The sequence below is a fragment of the Rhinichthys klamathensis genome, unplaced genomic scaffold, assembly GCF_029890125.1.
Source record: "Rhinichthys klamathensis goyatoka isolate OS25496 unplaced genomic scaffold, OSU_Roscu_1.1 h1tg000303l_1, whole genome shotgun sequence".
NCBI lineage: Eukaryota > Metazoa > Chordata > Actinopteri > Cypriniformes > Leuciscidae > Rhinichthys > Rhinichthys klamathensis.
Window position 1 is genome coordinate 2,360,230 of NW_026606822.1, and position 19,771 is coordinate 2,380,000.

Sequence of the window (19,771 nt, forward strand, 5' to 3'; positions counted from 1 at the left end):
AATTGAATAAAAAAAGAATGTCAGAAAGGAAGGAAGCAAGCAAGGAAGGAAGGAAGGAAGGAAGGGCAAACAAATACATTAACAAATGAAAAAAAAAGAAAGAATAGAAGAAAGAAAGAAAAAAAGAATGAATTAATGAACAAATAAAAGAAGGAAGGAAGTATGGACAAATGAAAGAAAGAAAGAAAGAAAGAAAGAAAGAAAGAAAGAAAGAAAGAAAGAAAGAAAGAAAGAAAGAAAGAAAGAAAGAAAGAAAGAAAGAAAGAAAGAAAGAAAGAAAGAACAAAAAACACATAAACCAGTAAATGAAAGAACAAACAAACAACAAAAGAAAAAGAATTTAAAGGAGAAAAATGAATGAATAAATTAACAAGTTAATGAAAGAACTAAGGAGGAAAGAACAGAAGAAATGAAGGATGGATATGTTTTTATTATAAGATATTGTCATTGGCTGTGAAATGGTCAAACTGTCTTTGAACACATTTGTGTGTGTGCATGTGTGCTTGTTTGTGTGTGCGTTTGTGTGAGCGCGCAAAACTCTGTCACACACCAATCTGCCAAATCTGAAAATTAGCATTCCGACAGCTAACGATCTGATTCAAATCATTTCCACACATTGGGATATAAACATAGACTTTGTTTGAACTGACAGAGGGCTTTCATTCCTGTAATCTTGCTCAGCGTGTGACGGACGCATCAGCGTGAGGAGGACGCCGCTGACTCTACTTAAGCCACATTAGCTGCCGCAAAATTACCAGCTGCAATTAGTTTGATCGGATGGGGGCAAAAGTCTACAGCGCCTGCTTTTGACTTCAAAGGTCAATATTATGATCTTTCATCATGTAAACCCATACTTTATGATTTTTCTCAGATACACACGCAGGTTTGGAATGGAACGGCTAGTGATTCACCTCTGAATATTCATATTGTCTAAGATCAGCTTCCTCCTACATTCAGATAAAAAAATACAGAAGTAAGGGTTTAACGTAGGGATGGCCCGATACCGATACTGGCATCGGGGATCGGGCCGATACTGTCCTCATATACTCGTACTCATAAAAATTCGCCGATACCACGCACCGATACCACGTACATTTTGCAAAACGAAACTGCCCGCCGCGCGTGCTTTGTCGAGGTGAACTGAGGCATAGGAAAGTATAATGTCGGCGGTTTGGGCTCATTTCAAGATAAGGGGTGATGACAACAGCAAGGCAGACTGTGAGTTATGTTCAGCCAAGGTGTCGAGAGGAGGGAAAGAAAGTACATCGTTTAACACCAGCAATCTAATTAAACATCTGAAGACGCATCATAGATCTGATGGCCGAGCGCGCGCGCGGGCGGTAATGCACTCACTCTGTGTGTTCGGGTTACGGGAGAATAAAACGATTCGCGGGACTCCCGCAAACTAGAAATATCTATGAATAAAACATAAAAACTAAAAGATTTTTATTCATCTCTTGCAGAAAAGCAACAAGAACAACTACAACAAAATAGAAACGATTTACAGGCCAGAGTTTCTATTCATAACATGGTTACAGCGTTGAGCGATGTAGCCAATCACAGACATATGTGTTGATTTCTTGAAGGCAATGGCCAATCAGAAGCATTTAAGATAGACTCCCCTCACCGCTCAAAACGGACTTTTTTGTTCAGTGCAGAATTCTGTATGCTGGCAAATCCTCTAATTATAACAAACAAAGTGTGGATATTATGAAAGATTGATTGTGCAGTCAGCTTCATTGATAATAACAGAGATGTGTGAGATCGTGATGAACTGTCAGCTTTTAGGATTTATTAAGGGAGCGCACTTTGCGCGCATTCAGTCATGCCAGACCATGCACGCAGTAGCCTGCTTGCTTTTATGTTAAATTAACAGTGGTTTGTGTGTTAATACATTTATTATTTTACTAATTTTTATTTATTTTTAGACTTGTTAAAACAAGCAGAGAAGAAAATAAAAACAGTCTTCTAACCTGTGTTCTAAAATAGTCGTCTTCTTTTCTGGGAGCCTATTACTTTTGCGGTAGAAATATCGGTATCGGTACTCGGTATCGGCAAGTACACAAATGTAAATACTCGTACTCGTATCGGTTTGAAAAAAAAATGGTATCGGGCCATCCCTAGTTTAACGTAATCCATATCTGTAGAACTGAACAGCGTGATTTATAATAAGTAGAGGAGGAAAAGTGTCTTACCTATAGATGCTGTGGCAGGGACTGGCTCCTTAGAAACTGTAATTAAAAACAGAATAAAACTGAAACCCAATTTTCGCTTTGACACAAATGCTACACAGCTATTGTTGCAGAGTATTGTCCTGAGATATTGAGCCAGATTTACTAAACAGGGAAAATTAGTGTGAGAGGGGAATACCATAAAAGCACAGATGGAAGTGGATTAAATTAAAAAACACAGACACAGCCGGATCATTTCCTTAATGGAAAACGCAATCTACCAAGAGCAGCGCAAATTAGCGTCTGGTTTAAGACATGCTTTTTTTAGGTGGTAAATAATGGCGCAAATACTAGTAAATTGACTAGCTCAAACCTTAGTAAATCACCTAGCATGATCCAGCATACTCTCCTCCCATAAATTTTGCATCTGAAAGGCAAAACTTACGGTGGCCCAGTAGTGCACAACACAACGAAATCAAGCCACAACACAACGGAAATGCTCCCGACCACTGGGGGCTCTCTGAGCGCGGTAAAGTTAGTTTTCCTTGCCACTGTTCTATAGAGTCTATAGAGTTACTATGTAACCATTGTATATTGACATGGAATATTAATTTAAAATCACCTACATGCATTATAGCTTATTTATACTCGAGAATGCTTTGACACGCTACAACGGTGCATGATGCCTAAGGTAACGTCTGCCAATTCCACCAAGTGGTTAAAACGTATAATTTGTATGAATTAAAATGACTTTTAACATTTAAAAACAGACATGTTCAAATTCCAAATTCTTGGTTGTATTGGTAAGACTGACTTACGACCGGTGACATTTCGCCAATACCTCCCTTCATGTATTTACAGTAAACAATTCATTTCAGGAAAAATTGCTGTATTTCACGTAAAGAGTTTTTTCCATGTTCCAATGGCTTAAACATGGTAAAATGCATTAAACGTTCTACATTCCTACCGAAAACTGAAAGCATAATAAAATTAGGCGAAATATTTCATAAAGGAAGAGTTCTGCAGATCTTTCTGTGAGGGAATTGCTGATACAATCGTAGGGTTTAAACCCGCAACATTTTGGTTACCAGTCCAGGTATTTAACTACTCATGAACGCAGTCAACACAGAATGCTACATACCTGAGTAGTAAGAGTTGAGGAGGGTTTTGCTCTGGAGGCCTTTACCCTGGATGGAGAAGGAGCATGGAGAAGAGGAGGCTGGGAAAGAGAGACGAGAGCACTTAGACAATTGCTTTCCATCCACCACATCATGTCTAGATTAATAGCAGTGCTGCGTTGTGACAGTATCAGTAATTCCAGAATACTAGATTTTTAGGCCACTTTCTGCAAAGGAGACGTCTCACTAATAAACTGCATCATGCTGTAGTCAGCAAGACCTTTAAATGCCATGGACTATTTTGAACATATCCTAGATCTGTATATAGTTTTATAAAGGATGTCTGATTTTTGAAGACTCACACACAGAAGGACTTGTTGAAAGTCACAAAAACACACTCCGAGCATCACACACTCCAGTAAACTTCCTTTACTCTTCTCGGCTGGAGCTCATATCCTTTTTACTTTCCAGTTTAATCACCTATCACTCCAGATCTCCATTTACACAAATCCCCACGTCTCACATGTGTCGGCGCATACGCATTCACTGACTCACATAAGGATCTTTACAGAAAATGCTTTCACAGCAAAAGCTCATGGGCCAGTGAGGTGAGATCGAGAGCGTCTGAATGAGAGAAGCATGGAAGGTTAGAGGCAGGTGTCTCTGTGTTCATTTAAATGGTAATACAGCTAAAATGCTGAGTGTGTAGGCTGGGATCGCTATGATCTCTATCTCACACATCTTACGCTGAATCATCTTTAAAAAGCACTGATACAAAAATAAATAAATAATGTGTGATTGTAACTGTGGAGCCAGTGAGAGGAAGGTCTGGATATAAATGAGAAAAAAAAAATGTCAGTTACAATATGAGATATAAAGGCCCACAAGAATTTGGTGGCCAGATTGGAAGGTCTGTCATTCACAAAGTTCCAAAGATTTTCCTCCTGGAATCAACGCAAAATTTAAATTAATTAAAAAATATAAAAGTGGTTAGTACACAAGGTCTGACATCTTGAGCGAGCAATAAAACTAAAAGAAATATTTTTTTCACTAAAAGAGGTACGTTGTCTATATTTAATACATGTTGTAATGTTACGATCATGAGAGAATAGGATTTGCACTGCAAAAATGAAGCAAAAAATTAAATCTAAGAAAATTAAGCAATTAAATAAATTTCTATCATGACAACTCTGTAAAGTTTTAGCATGGTAATGGAATTGACAATGTTAATGTATTTGGTCTTGGCGAATACGCTGCTGTGAGTATGTAAGACATACTGCTGCTGCACAAATAGCATATATCAATTACCCATAGCCAGTGGCGTAACGAGCCAACACCGGGCCCTTATGCAGGATTATCAAGGCGGGCCCCCCTACAGCACGTGATGACGCAATGTCCACGAGTAGGCTACCATGAATAGGACAATAGCCGCTTTCCGACCGGAGGGACTTTTGCAGTTCCTAGAACCTAACGTTCCTATAACCTTTTTTTTCGCGTGTTCCGACCGGACTAAGTTGGGGATTTTTTAGTTCCTCAGACCGTAGTTCCTATAACTCTTTCAGTACCTAGTCTAGAGCGAGGACTTTTTTAGTTCCCTTTCCCTAGGTCTACGTTGATTGGTTCAACTTATAAGTCACGCCCAGTGTCAACACATTTTATTCACTGTCTGTTGCAATTCGCCTATGTATGCTATGCTAACTCATAACATAGCGCATTCAACCAGCTAATTGCTATGCTTGCTAAACTTACCCGTCGTTTTGTTTGTCTCCTGCGCTCTGCTCTTCTATCTTCTTCCATTATATTACGCTGGAGCCTTCGTCTTCTTTGTTTCTCTGTACAGAACTCAAGCATAGTCTTTAAACGCCGCCGTTCGTACTCGTTATTAAGCTCCCGGCAAGGCAGAACAGGAACATTCCGATAGCCTCCTACATGCTGGTTTGTTGTTGTTGTATGTGGCGCCGCCGCCGTCGTGCTTGCGTCACTCCCTTACCCCTCCTACCAGTTCCTATGGCCACTTGGCCAGTGCGAACGCAAACAGCAAAACCGAGTTTGGGGAGAGTAGTTCTTAGAACTGTTTAGAAGTGGACAGTTCCTATAACTAAGTTCCTGTAACTACTTGGTCGGAAAGCGGCTAATATGATCATAGAGACACAGCATATAAGAGATGATATGACTGACAAAATCAGGAGTAGCCTGTCGATATTGTCTGTCTCAAGTTCATCGTTTTGACTGTTTTGCACGCAATACGCATGTTCACTTACCAACCCGGGGATTCCCCAGTCCCAATTCGAAACAAATTACACCAAAATCCATCATTGGTCTTTTCATACTTGTATCTAATGATCAGTACACTATGTTGTTGTCATTATTTATTCAAATAAATTCGCGATAAAGTAAAATGCGATCAGACTAAACGTAGTAAAATGCGTTAGGGGGCCCGGCTGTCAATCAATATCTTCCAGTCACGCGCGGGCCCCTGATTGGTCCGGGCCCGTAAGCAACCGCGTACCCTGCTTACCGATAGTTACGCCTGTGCCCATAGCAGATCTATACAGGTGGAGCTGGGGAAGGTGGAAGGCTTTAGACGAACTCTGAAAGTGTGCTGCAAACTGCTAAAGTGAATAGTAACCACCATTTAAATGCTGAGCAGCAAGCTCATTGGCTGCAGATGCAACATGAACCAATCAGCTTGTGCCAAGTAGTTAATTATCATCAGCTTGTGTTAAGGACAGCCTGCGCCATCTAGACTTTCATGACGGAACTAGGCATAAATATAAACACAACCATTTTCTTAATCATATTTTGTTTTCCTGTATTTTTTTAAATAATATAACAGGAAATCTTAATTCAAGATATATCCACTGAAGACAAGTTTTAATATCATAAGAGTGTAAATGAGTAAATTTATCGTATTGAAAGAATGTTTAGATATTTTTCTGAACAACAGGACAAAATATTGATTAAGAAAATGATTTTGACAGATAAAAATCAATTGCAATTCGCAGTTCCAACACAAAAACTACCTGATGCAGCTTTAACGTTTTAGATGAGAGTGTCTGCTAGTGTATCACAAGGCCTTTGACACTTAAAGAACTGCTTACAAACAGCAGTTATGAGCTGGGCTGAGTTCTAGATTGTTTTTGCTTCAACACCACCGCTGAGATTCATGTCTATAATAAAGAGCCTGTACTTGTGCTCTAATAGTGACTCTCAGACCATTAGATAAACAACAGATAAAATAACAGTCTCCAACTACTCCGTGCCTGTAATGATCCGAAATAAACATACCAAATGAACTGCATTTGCACATCAACTGACCAATGACATTCAAAAGAACTGTGAAACACTACACGCAGAACACATTGCCAATCAATGTTGATTTTAAAGGAAGTAAATGTGATCATTATGCATAATGACATTCTCTCTCTCCATGCATCTTGCTCTTACTCTCTATTGCCTCCTCTTCGTCCAGCTCCATTCAAATTATTCTGTACACAAAGGCCACAGTGACATTTTGTGCAGAAAGCGACTCAGAAAGACCCGTCCTAATTACAGCCCCTTCACAGCATGCCAGAGCCCACTTAAAACTGAGAATGAAAGCACGTGGATGAAAAAACGCCTAGTGCAAATGCCACTTGCTATTCTTCTCTAGCGCCTTAAAGCAGCACGTCAATAGCGGAGTCTCTTGATATGTAGAACGCTTCGGTCCATGCTGTTTAGTGACAAAATAGCTCTCTGCGATTAGCGATGTCAGATCTGTGAATGGCAGGTGCGAGGCGGTGGCGTCCCATCATTTGGTTTCCTGACGGACGCTTAGTACAGACAATCAAGGAGAAGGGTGAGTTGAGTTAAAATGACAGATTGTTGACCCCTTTTGACACCTTTTAGGGCTTCCCGAGCTCATCACCGGGATGGTGGGAAGTGCAGGAGGTTCGTGTGATTGCAGTAATGAGTCCTGAGACTGGACCACACACACACTCATGTGCTTCAAAAGATCGAGGTATTTGGCGAACGTGGCTATTTTATGACCTTTGGACTTTGACTTTTGAGATTAGTGGAAAAGAGCAGGAAGTTCTCTAAAGAGAAGCAGAGAACATGAAACTATTGCTGTATCTTTGAACATACCTTCTGATGTTCATTAGTGTTTAATTTGTGCTATAACTAGTGAAGAGGAAGAGATGATCGGTTCACACTGCTTGAACTGAAGTGGCTATCAAAATTACATTTAGTGTTTGGATTTCGTAATAAAATTGACAGTTTGAAAGCTGAGACTCTGTTTCATATCAAAAGTATAATTGCGATTATTGTGTGACAGGTGTGCTACAAATAGTGTTTAGTTTCCACTCAATAGAAAACAGCATAGACGAAAAGATGGATCTTGGGATTTAAGACTAGATTATGGTTCATCAAAATAAAGATCGATTAAATAAAAAATTTACATTGTCAACCAAGCCCTATACTATAGCATTCATTCAGCTTATGTTTACCTGTTCATGAATGCTTGTCATTTCATGTGCATAAAATAGACGCTGACAGTCAAAACGTGCCATTGAAAAAGTGTAAATTAAACATCACTGTTTCGGACAATGATTTTCAGGTTGTCAGAATTCCGGTGAATTAATAATAGCTTCCCAACTTTGAAGTATGCTGAAAATAACACTTTTAAATGATTAATTCATTGGTTCATCTATACATCCATTCATCCATGCGTTCATTTATTTAATTCATTTGTTCATTCAATCATTTGCTTACATTTTCAGTATTTCATTCATGCTTTCGGTTCATTATTTTTTTATTTTGTTCATTTGTTCATTTATTATTTCCTTCATCCGTGCATTCATTCATTAATTTGCTTGTTCATTTAATACTTCAGTTCATTCATGTATTCATTCATTGCTTAATTTGTTCATTAGTGCATTTGTTTATTCTTTAATTTGTAGTATTTGTATTCTTTTGTATATTTGTAGTATTGTATTCTTTAACTCATATTGTTATCAGAGCACATCTGAAATAAACAGGTTATATGAAAAAACAGGGCAGCACAAAATTTGCTGAACTCACAGAATCCATTGAGGTCCTGGTTGCTGGTGGAGAACGGATCGTCCTTGTGTAACGTGCTGACTTTTCCTGTGCTTTTATCTGCTGTGCCTACGGGTCCCATCTCTCTCTGCGTACTGCTGCTGGCTGTCTCCTTCTGTTTTTTAGCTAGTTTCCTTCAAATTCAGCCACAACAGGAAAAGTTTATACACATGCTCAAAAAGAGAAACTTCATTGTGTTGTTGCAATGCTTCTGGTTAGTGCAAACCGTTTCACTGTTTTCCAATGCGTACTGTAAATGAATGAAAGGTACAAATTCTTCAAATCAGTTATAAACTTAGTTACTGCAAGACTTGCCAGTTTTAGGTTTGACATACAGTATGTACAACAGCAAGAGAGCACTAAACCAAAGCACCGCCAAAACACTGCTGAACAATTGACATACAAGATATACAAGACAAGCTCGCACAGACAGACACTGGACACATAGAGGAAAAGAAGTGAGAATGGCGTTTGACTATTCAAATGGCATCAACTGTAAGATTTCTGTAATATAATCTAAAAAAAATTCTGCAGTGATATTTGCCAGTAAACCTCAAATCCAGAGATAGAAAACTCAAAACCTTGCCATGCAGAACAAAGACACTATAAGTCAATTGATCAGGAAAAACTTGCACATAAACATATTCACTCGTATATACTGCAAACAAATACATTAATATACTTTAAAACTTTGGATTAAACAGGTTATTATAGAACTGTTGCAATGGGTAGAGCATCAATTAGAGAATATATAGATTGACACTGGATAATAGATGCAATATTTCATTACCTACAGATTGTACTACTCCTTGAAAGTATTTTTTCCTGATTAACACTGTGGCACTAGGTAGTGACCTAGCTTTTAGTACTCTGACACATTAAGCTGTTTTGTTCAAACCTGGTTTGCAACATTTCCTGATCTCATCCCACCTCTTTACCTGTAATTCCCTGCATTATTAACCATAAAAATGGGCCAAAAAATAAATAATCTATGGCAGTCTTCACTTCTGCTGGTCTTTGATATGTTGATTTGTCTGGCGGTTCATAAGCTGGAGTCTCCCCACACGTTAGTACACAAAACTTCACGGAAGATATTAGTGTCAGCGATGGATTGGAGTCATCCAATAAAATGACTCTTTGATTCTCTAGGTCCCAAAGAACACCATTTGACCTCAATATGAGCTCCCTTCTCTTACGGGGCTGTGCTGATAATAACTCTTTGTTTTGTTATTTTCTCTGCTGGGAATTTATAAAAAAAATCAAATAAAGTTTCAGCTTTCACAAAAACCAGGCCAACCTTTAAAATTGGGGCCATTTTACCTAGGTTGGAAAATAAATTCAGTAACATTGGTTTTTAGTGACTGAGGATCAAAAGAGGACCAAAAACTGTTCAGAAGCGGGTCTCAACATCAAGCAGCAATAAGAGAAGGGTCACGACTTTCCAATTAAGCAGTCAAGCATCAATGTGATTGCTATAGAGTGCCGAGATTTCACTGTAGAAACGGCAAAACACCAAACTCTACACCAAAACCTAGTGTGTTCCCTAAATAGATGGCACTTTCAGACAAAAGCATCAACAAACCATCAGCTTGTCCCACAACGTATGCTGAAGGTCACAGTATTTTATAATACAAAACCCATCAAATAATAAGACTAATGGAATACTGCAGTAATGGGTCTCGTTTCAAGTGCCACAGAATCTAGACACATTGTGAGTGGAATAAACTATAGATAATCCTTATTTAATTAATGTCAGAGCAGCACCTCATTAAAAGTGAAGGCTATACTATAGTTAGGACACCATAAACGTCTTTATAGCACCAACTTTGTTAATGGCATATTGTAAAAGAGAGAGAGATAGAGAGAGAAGCAGGGAACAAGAGAGACATAGCTCACGTTGGTCAGATAGAGATGAAACGGTGTGAAAAATTCATATCACAATTATAATGACCAAAATAATCACGGTTATTGTTAAAATTTGCTGGAAATGTTTAAAAAAAATGATCATTTAACCAAGTTTATATCGAAAACCAACAAACAACAAATAAAATTACGTAGGAGCACTATGCATATTTTAGAATGCACATTAGCTTATTTTTTATCAACTGGTTAAAATTTACAACTCAGGCTGAATGAAATTGTAAATCCACTCTCTGACAGTAGGTGGCGCTTATGGAAAAGCAAAAATAGAGCTGTTTCTTTGTACACAAAGCAGCGTTAAGCTAATAAACACTACTTTATTAGGCATTACATGGAAGTAAGATGAAAATAAAATGCCATTGAAACTTTTCTGAAGACAGTCGTTTCATTCAAAAATACATTAATATACTTAATTCATTCATAAATTCATATAATTTCCCTCAGCACTCAGTTTTAAAGGTTGTAGCGGTGGTAAAACCTCACTGCCTTCCGTCATGTTTTCACCTATGGACAGTATTTACCATGACTCTTTCAAATCGAAGGTAATACTAACCTTCAAGAATTGTATCATGGTTTATCGTCAAACCGGTAACCGTTTCATCTCTACTGTAAAATTATAATTTTTTCAGGGTACATTTTTCTCTTCATTTAAGCATGAAATTCACCAAATGTTCATTGATAAAGATATCACATTTGGTTGATCTAAAAAATGCATTTGCATTTGTGACATGAGAACATGCGAAGACAAGGCAGCTAGCCAGGAAGTGCATGTCAAAGCAGTATTAATAAGCATGCAGAACATTTCAAAATAACATGTACACTATCCCCTATTTTTTCAGTTGCATGCACACACAAGGTTGCAGTAGGTTAACTTGTAGGGCAAGGCATTAGCAAGGATAAGGTCATGGGTTTGATTCCCAGGGAACGTCTCGGTTACATATGGTAACCCTCGTTCCCTGAGGGAGGGAACGGAGACGTAGGTCAGACTGACCAATAGGAATCTCGCTAGAGAGGCCAATCTACTTCGAGTGAAACTAAAACAAGCCAATGCACATTGGCATGCAATCATTTGCATCAGCTGCGCGTCCTCGTCAGCGCGGGTATTTAACAGCAGCTGTTATGATTGCACGCTAGTTTTTTGCTGAGGAGCCAAACCTGAAAAAGCTGGCCGCCCCAGCGGGCGGCAGCAGATGTGGCGACGGGACCTACGTCTCCGTTCCCTCCCTCAGGGAACGAGGGTTACCATATGTAACCGAGACGTTCCCTATCGGTCAGTCACTACAACGTAGGTCAGACTGACCAATAGGAATCCCTACCAAAGCGCCACAGCTGCTGCACCCCATCCAGCGCCCCATGCAAGCCTCTACACCTTCTTGCCTAGAAGGACGATAGGAGGAGGCTACACACAGAGTGTATCTGTCACTGTTGTTCCGTAATAACCCATACAGTGAGATTATTGGATAACACTGGGAAAGCGTGCCCTTCAGTTAGGAAGGAGGACGCTGCGGAAGCCACTTACTTCAAGGAGTTATGTGGGGAATACATATGGACTAGCCCGAAGGCTGTACTACATATGAGATAGTGGGTGACTTAGCCCAAGGGAAAGACACGGGCTTCCGTTCGGAGCAGCCGTGGAAAATATACACATATGGGATCCCCGTAGGGTCACACATATGGAACCCAGCCCAGATCCGGTTCTCAAGGATTCAGCGGATAAAGGCCTGGCACCTGGACGCTCCGCCATGTCCGGGCCGAGGGGTTTTTGGAGGACTCAACAGGTTTTTCACTCTGGAGCAATAAGGGTGCACAGTAGGGTGCAGCAAGCCGACAGAGCCGGGCCTCTCGGTGCTTCTACCCGTTTAGGGTGAGAACACGGGAGGAGACCGGCTCTACACGTAGGCTATAATATCTAGCGAACGTGTTAGGTGTCGCCCAGCCCGCAGCTCTACAGATATCTGTTAGCGAGGAGCCACGTGCCAGCGCCCAGGAGGATGCGACGCCTCTCGTGGAGTGTGCATGCAACCTGAGCGGGCAGGGCACGCCTTGAGCTTGGTAAGCCAAGGCGATGGCATCCACTATCCAGTGGGCCATCCTCTGCTTGGAGACAGCCTTTCCCCTCTGCTGGCCTCCGTAACAGACAAAGAGCTGGTCTGAGGTCCTGATGCTTTGAGTTCTGTCCACGTACATACGCAGAGCGCGAACGGGACAGAGCAAAGCCAGGGCTGGGTCTGCCTCCTCCAAAGGCAGCGCTTGCAGGTTCACTACCTGGTTTTTGAAGGGAGTGGTAGGAACCTTGGGCACATAGCCAGGCCGGGGTCTTAATACCACATGGTTGTCACCCGGCCCGAACTCTAGGCACGATTCGTCGACCGAAAATGCGTGCAGGTCTCCTACCCTCTTGACAGAGGCCAGTGCAACCAGTAGCAAAGTCTTCATGGAAAGAAGCTTTAAGTCTACTGACTGCAGAGGCTCAAAGGGAACATCCTGAAGTGCTCGAAGCACCAGGGAAAGATCCCAAGAGGGTATGGAGGGGGGTCGAGGAGGATTCAATCGTCTCGCCCCCCTAAGAAACCTGACGACCAGGTCGTGCTTCCCCACTGTTTTGCCATCTAAGTGGTCGTGATAAGCTGAAATAGCGGCAGCATGTACTTTGAGGGTGGAGGGAGACAGCCTTCGCTCCAACCCTTGCTGCAAGAAGGAAAGCACAGACCCTATCGAACATCTCCGGGGGTCTTCTCGGCGAGAAGAACACCACTCGACGAACAGGTTCCACTTCAGGGCGTAAACACGTCTCGTGGACGGCGCCCGTGCTGAAGTGATGGTGTTAAGTACCTCAGGGGGTAAGTCACCTAGAACCTCCGCGTCCCGTCCAGGGACCAGACATGGAGTTTCCAGAGGTCTGGACGCGGGTGCCATAGGGTGCCCCGTCTCTGAGTCAGAAGATCCTTCCTCAGAGGAATGAGCCAGGGAGGGACTGTCCCAAGGAGCATGAGTTCTGGGAACCAAGTCCGGGTGGGCCAATAGGGAGCCACCAGAAGGACCTGCTCCTCGTCCTCCCTGACTTTGCACAGTGTCTGTGCAAGTAGGCTCACTGGGGGAAACGCATATTTGCGTAGGCCCCGGGGCCAGCTGTGTGCCAGTGCGTCCGTGCCGAGTGTTCCCTCGGTCAGGGAGTAAAACAGCTGGCAGTGGGAGGTCTCTGAAGAGGCAAACAGGTCTACCTGAGCCTCTCCGAACTCTCTCCAGATCAGCTGAACCACCTGGGGGTGGAGTCGCCATTCTCCCGGAAGCACAGCTCGTGATAGCTCGTCGGCCACACGGTTGAGCACGCCAGGGACATACATGGCTCGAAGCGACCTCAGATGCTTCTGACTCCAGAGGAGGAGATGGCGGGCGAGTTGCGACATGCGACGGGAGCGTAGACCACCTTGTCGGTTGATGTACGCCACGGTCGCAGTGTTGTCCGTACGGACCAGCACGTCCCTGCCCCGTAGCGGCCTTTTCAGGCGGCTCAGAGCGAGATGTACTGCTAGCAACTCGAGGCAATTGATGTGCCAATGCAGTTGGGGAGCCGTCCACACCCCTGACACTGCATGCCCGTTGTACGTGGCACCCCAGCCGGTGGCAGAGGCATCTGTGAAAACCACAGCATGCCTGGAGACCTGTTCCAAGGGGACTCCTGCCCGAAGGAACGAGAGGTCTGACCACGGGCTGAAGGTCTGGCGGCAGGCCGGTGTGATTGCCACCCGGTGAGTGCCATGATGCCACGCCCATCTCGGGACTCGGCCGTGAAGCCAGTGCTGAAGCGGTCTCATATGAAGCAAGCCGAGCGGAGTTACCGCTGCTGCCGCTGCCATATGCCCCAGGAGCCTCTGAAAAAATTTCAGTGGGACCGCTGTCCTGCCTTTGAACGTGTTCAAGCAGTTCAGCACCGACTGAGCGCGCTGCTCTGTGAGGCGCGCTGTCTGTGCGACCGAATCCAACTCCATACCGAGAAAAGAGATCCTCTGCACAGGGGCGAGTTTGCTCTTTTCCCAGTTGACCTGAAGGCCCAACTGGCTGAGGTGCGTGAGCACGAGGTCCCTGTGTTCGCATAACTGATCTCGAGAGTGTGCTAGTATAAGCCAGTCGTCGAGATAGTTGAGGAGGCGAACGCCCTGTTCTCTCATGGGAACAAGGGCCCCCTCCGTGACTTTCGTGAAGACACGGGGAGACAGGGACAGCCCGAAGGGCAGGACCTTGTACTGATATGCTCGACCCTCGAACGCAAAGCGCAGAAACGGCCTGTGTCGAGGAAGAATCGAGACATGAAAGTACGCGTCCTTCAGGTCGATCGCTGCAAACCAATCTTGGGGACGGATGCATCCGAAAATGCGTCTCTGCGTGAGCATTTTGAACGGTAGCTTGTGGAGGCTCCGATTCAAAAACTCGCAGATCCAAGATCGGTCATAACCCACCACCTTTCTTGGGTACAATGAAGTAGGGACTGTAGTGCCCTGACCTCATATCGGCTGGAGGGACCGGCTCTATCGCGTCCTTCGCCAGTAGGACTGCGATCTCCGCACGCAAGACATGGGCATCGGCTGCTCTCACTGTAGTGGAGTGGATGGCCCGAAACTTGGGGGGACGCCGGGCGAACTGAATCGCATAGCCGAGCCTGATGGTCCGAATGAGCCAGCGAGACAGACTGGGGAGCGCTAACCAGGCTCTCAGAGACCGTGCAAGCGGGACCAAAGGGACTGTAGGCGTACCCGGAGTGGGGCAGCGAGGTGGAACACAGGGACGTGGCTCGGGAGGCTCTCTCTGGGAGGCGGCCCGTAGCAGGGTCTGTGTGTGCTGTGCAGCACTTACCTGGTTCCACGGGGCAGGAGGTGCAGGAGGCGGCTCGGTGGCGTTCTCGAACTGCACACTGCTGCTCACTGGCGACAGAGGAGGCGGATGAGAGTGGTGAGGATTCTGTCCTCCCACTGCTCTCCGGGTCCTCTTCGGACCCAGAGATGGTAGAAACTGCTCTTTTATTGAAAATTTGGGTACCGCTGGTTTTGAGGCCAGCGGCGGAACACAAACAAAACGAAACACAGGATTTTCCACCCGGCCCTCTTCCGGGGGAGGGAGCGATGCAGTCATCGTCTCCTGGAGAGCAGTCCCTTCCATCTCCGGGTCGCCCGTCCTAGGGCCGCTTACCCCTGGCTTTGCCGCCCCTCTTGGCGGGGGCCTGGACGGGCGGGGCGCCCTGCCTGCGACTGGCTCCACGGCGCCGCTTAGGTGGAGGCTGCTGCTGCGGCACGGGAGCAGGGGCAGACGCAGGCGGACGCCCTCGGCGACGAGCAGACTGAGGTGCCGCGGGCGGCGGGGTGGAGGCAGCAGCTGGCCGCCGCGGCAGGATGTGTTTGATGGCCTCCGTCTGCTTTTGTACAGCCGAGAACTGCTGGGCGAAGTTCTCGACCGCGTCGCCGAAGAGGCCGGTCTGGGACACAGGGGAGTTGAGAAACCGGAGTTTGTCAGACTCCCTCATGTCAGCCAGACACAGCCAGAGATGGCGTTCCTGGACCACCATGGTGGACATCGCACGACCCACCGACCGCGCGGTCACCTTCGTCGCACGAAGCGCGAGGTCCGTCGCGATGCGAAGTTCCTGAAGAACTTGGGGATCATGACCACCCTCGTGCAGGTCCTTCAGTGCCTTGGCCTGATGGACCTGCAGCAACGCCATGGCGTGCATGGCAGAGGCAGCTTCCCCACAGGCCTTGTAAGCCTCGTCGAATAGGTCCGACGAGTACCTACAGGCCCGGGAAGGAAGACACGGTTCTCCGCGCCGAGTGGAGTTAGGGCACAGTTGCATAGCAACGGCCCGTTCCACTGGCGGGATGCGCGTGTATCCCTTAGCTGCCCCGCCATCAAGGGTGGTGAGGGAGGAGGAGCCACCGGAACGGTTTCTGGCAGTAAAAGGTGCCGTCCACGTTCCCGTAAGCTCCTCATGCACTTCCGGGAAGAAAGGCACTGGGGTGGGTTGCTGAGAACCAGCGCGCGCCACCCCGAGATACCAATCATCCAACCTCGAGGGTTCGGGACACGGTGGAGGATTCCACACGAGCCCGACCCCGTTGGCGGCCCGGGAGAGCATGGCCATCATCTCCGGGTCCGTCTCAGGCACCGCTGGCACCCCCGAAGGAGGCAGCGGTGCCGAGTCGTCGTCCGCAGAGAAGTCTGACCCACCCTCCGATGCAGCGATCGACATCTGGTCACTGGGAGCCCCAAAGGAGACAACCGGTACACACCTCGAGGATGGTCCAGCTTTCTCCAATGGAAGCTCAACTGGCTGCGGAGCATGAGAGGGGTGAGGGCTCCTAGGGGGTTGGTTCCCCGAAGGAGACGCGCTCACCGTGATCCTCAGGTCACCCGCGCCCCCGCCCGAAGCAACCCTCTGAGGAGGATTGGAACGAGGCAGAGGCACGGGGACTCCGCCCCTTTGCAGGAACAGGAGTCTCGACCGTAGCTCCGCGATGGTCATCTTCCCACAATGGGTACATGACTCATCCACAAACGCTGCCTCAGCGTGTTCAATGCCCAGACACACGAGGCAGCGTTTGTGACCATCCTGTGAGCCCAGGTAACGACCGCATCCAGAAACACACAAATAGAAAGTCATCTTTTTCTTTTTAAAAGACGCTCTCTATTTGTGTAAGCTCTTTTAGGGACTGCTCTCACTGGTGCTGAAACACGCAGGGGAACAGTCACTGCGAACACAGACAGGAATGTGCACCTGTCTGTGCGCGATCTCTCTCTCTCTCTCTCGCTGTCTTACCAGCTGTGAAAACAGCTTTTGAGCGCTCGTACGGCGCACCTTACCAGCTGTTACAACAGCTTTTTGGTTTTGCTCAATACCACAGACAGGAGAGAGAAAAAGACGACTGTTCGCGCTGCCGTGCTGTAACGCCCGCACCGGGAAGGAGAGGTCCAAAGAAGAGGCTCGTAGTCACACTCTGTAGGATTAAACATGAAGCGTTTGGCTCCGAAGCAAAAAGCTAGCGTGCAATCATAACAGCTGCTGTTAAATACCCGCGCTGACGAGGACGCGCAGCTGATGCAAATGATTGCATGCCAATGTGCATTGGCTTGTTTTAGTTTCACTCGAAGTAGATTGGCCTCTCTAGCGAGATTCCTATTGGTCAGTCTGACCTACGTTGTAGTGACTGACCGATAGGGAACAGAGTGTTAAAATTGTATTGATTTCTTCGAATGTCGCTTTGGATAAAAGCATCTGCCAAATGTGTAAATGCATGCACACACAAACTTAAACATGCTGATAAATCAGGAATAAACATTAACAGCATGATATATTGTGATTGCTGTATTACTATACCATCCTAAAATCATAGTACATACTAAAAAAATATGCCGACAGTGATATCGGTTGTATTACAGTATATGCTACTAATATCTTAGTATACTTAAAAGTATGTTCTAATGTATGCAAAAGTTTCAGATTACATATTGGAAGTTTTTATCAAAGCTTTTACAACATGCGAGATCTCAGATCTCTTTGCTAATGGTAAACTCAGTATGTGAATGGGCAAGGACAAAAGGGAAGACACAATCATCGACTGCAATACTAAATCCGCATGTGCCGACCTCAACATGCATACTGAAACCATCACTCAATTACGCCCAGAACATAACCCCATTGAAACTGAGAACGACTCGCTCTCCGGATTTGGGGAATATATTGGCGTCACGGCTAGCTTTAGCCTGTAGCTGTCTGTCTATGCCCTCTCAGATGATATCCTTTTGAAAGAGCTCCTCCTGGCTGTAGTTACTTTCATCTATATTTCAGGAGCAGGGAGAGAGGAGTGAGAATGCACATAGTAGTCCGACTGTGAATCTGAGCTTTTAAATCCTTTAACGTGTGAGGTAAACATCCTGCAGCTATAGGCTCTGTTGCACACAGAGCAAATTAAACAATCCCGAGTAGTAAAATGCTGAGGAAGGCATAACAGTCGAGGTAATAGTAAATAGTTTAAGCGTAACGGAAAAGTAATAAAAAGTAGAGGTGGAGTCCGCAGACCAAAGGGAATAACATAACAGTGGAGCCACATCATGAGGGCAATTTATAACTGTAGGCCAGCTAATATTTCAAACGGAAAACCTGTTAGGTATATAGCACATAAGATGGTTTATGGGTCGAACATTTACTGTGTTTGACGGAACATGGAAGTATAGCGAAGTTAAAACATTGGTGCAAAGTGTGATGAAGCATAAGACTGATTTAGTTTACTCCAAATTAAAGTTCTCTTAGTTTCGAAAAGCTTTGTTCGCCATGGCAAAGTTAAGAGATATTGGGTCCTAAGATAATTGTCACTTATTTTCATTTAATTCTTTCATTCTCTCACCTTATTCTTTTAATGAACTAAGGAAGTTTTAAAATACTTCTCATAAACTGGTAAAAGTACTTTGTAGAAATGGATAATAGGAATGCATAAATTGAAGACAGGGATTGTTGATTAGATGTTTTGTATTTAATGCTACTTACAGGTAATACGAGTAGGAATACGCATTTCTTCTGGAGCAGCAAGATGAGGACAAAATCAAATAAAATAAGTATGTGTAAAATAAATTAAATATAATACAATTAAATAAAAAAATAAAAAAATAAGAGAATTAAGCAATTGTCAAATAAAGTATAATAAAATAAAAAAGATTAAAGTTTTAGTGAAAATGAAACAAAATATCAACATGAATATGTAAAATAAATTAAATATAAAATTAAAACAATATGATAATTAAAATATTATCAATTAAAATGTAATCAAATTAAAATATGAAAGTATTAGTGAAAACATCACAAAATAATAAAATAGAATACCAAAAACAAAACAAAGGACAAAAAAAAAAAAGACAAACACATTGATTAGTATCAGTACTGTAAATAAAGATATATTTAATGATAAAACTAGTAAAAATGTGCCACTGTTTCATGTGCTAATGACCACATAATGTTTTGATCAAATAAAAGAGTGCTATACACAGCTTCATGTAGATAAGCTACAGATTTCTGCTACCTGAGGCTGTGTGACTCTAGTTACATTTAGGTTTGTAAATATCCTTTGCATCAGTGATAGTTAGTAATAGTAAAATGACCATTGAGCAATAAATGAAATGTATGAAACTGCACATCTGGCTCCCCTTCAAGTGGGAAAAAAAGAAAGAGAAAGAGAACAAAGAGAAGAAAGAGAGTGTGTGTGTGTGTATACTGTATACATGTAGGGTACAACAGAGCTAAAGGCACACCTCAAGAAAAATGTGCATTTCACTGCTCTCATAGTGTATGATTGCAGACAAAATAGACGTTTGTATTGAACATTGATGGATCAACACATTTTGTGTGCAAATAAATCATAAAAGTGGTTTGTTTTGTTTAAAAATCGTATAAATGTATGAGGTACCCTACACACGGGGTAAAAAGGGGCAAAAGGCAAGTATTTA

General features: G+C 44.0%; 1 protein-coding gene across 19 annotated transcripts in view; it reads right to left on the reverse strand.

Annotated features, from left to right (window-relative positions):
- Positions 1-19,771, reverse strand: part of ptprt (protein tyrosine phosphatase receptor type T) — a 274,244-nt gene that overhangs the window by 55,983 nt on the left and 198,490 nt on the right. For 8 of the 19 annotated variants that reach the window (XM_056270636.1, XM_056270628.1, XM_056270633.1 and 5 more), the window contains 4 exons: positions 18,819-18,845; positions 8,351-8,502; positions 3,313-3,390; positions 2,196-2,231 (listed from right to left, as the gene is read on the reverse strand). In XM_056270636.1, coding sequence (XP_056126611.1) covers positions 2,196-2,231; positions 3,313-3,390; positions 8,351-8,502; positions 18,819-18,845 — 293 coding nt within the window. Of the gene's footprint in view, positions 1-2,195; positions 2,232-3,312; positions 3,391-8,350; positions 8,503-18,818; positions 18,849-19,771 lie in introns of all 19 variants that reach the window. The other 11 variants (XM_056270640.1, XM_056270637.1, XM_056270634.1 and 8 more) reach the window with 2 other exon arrangements.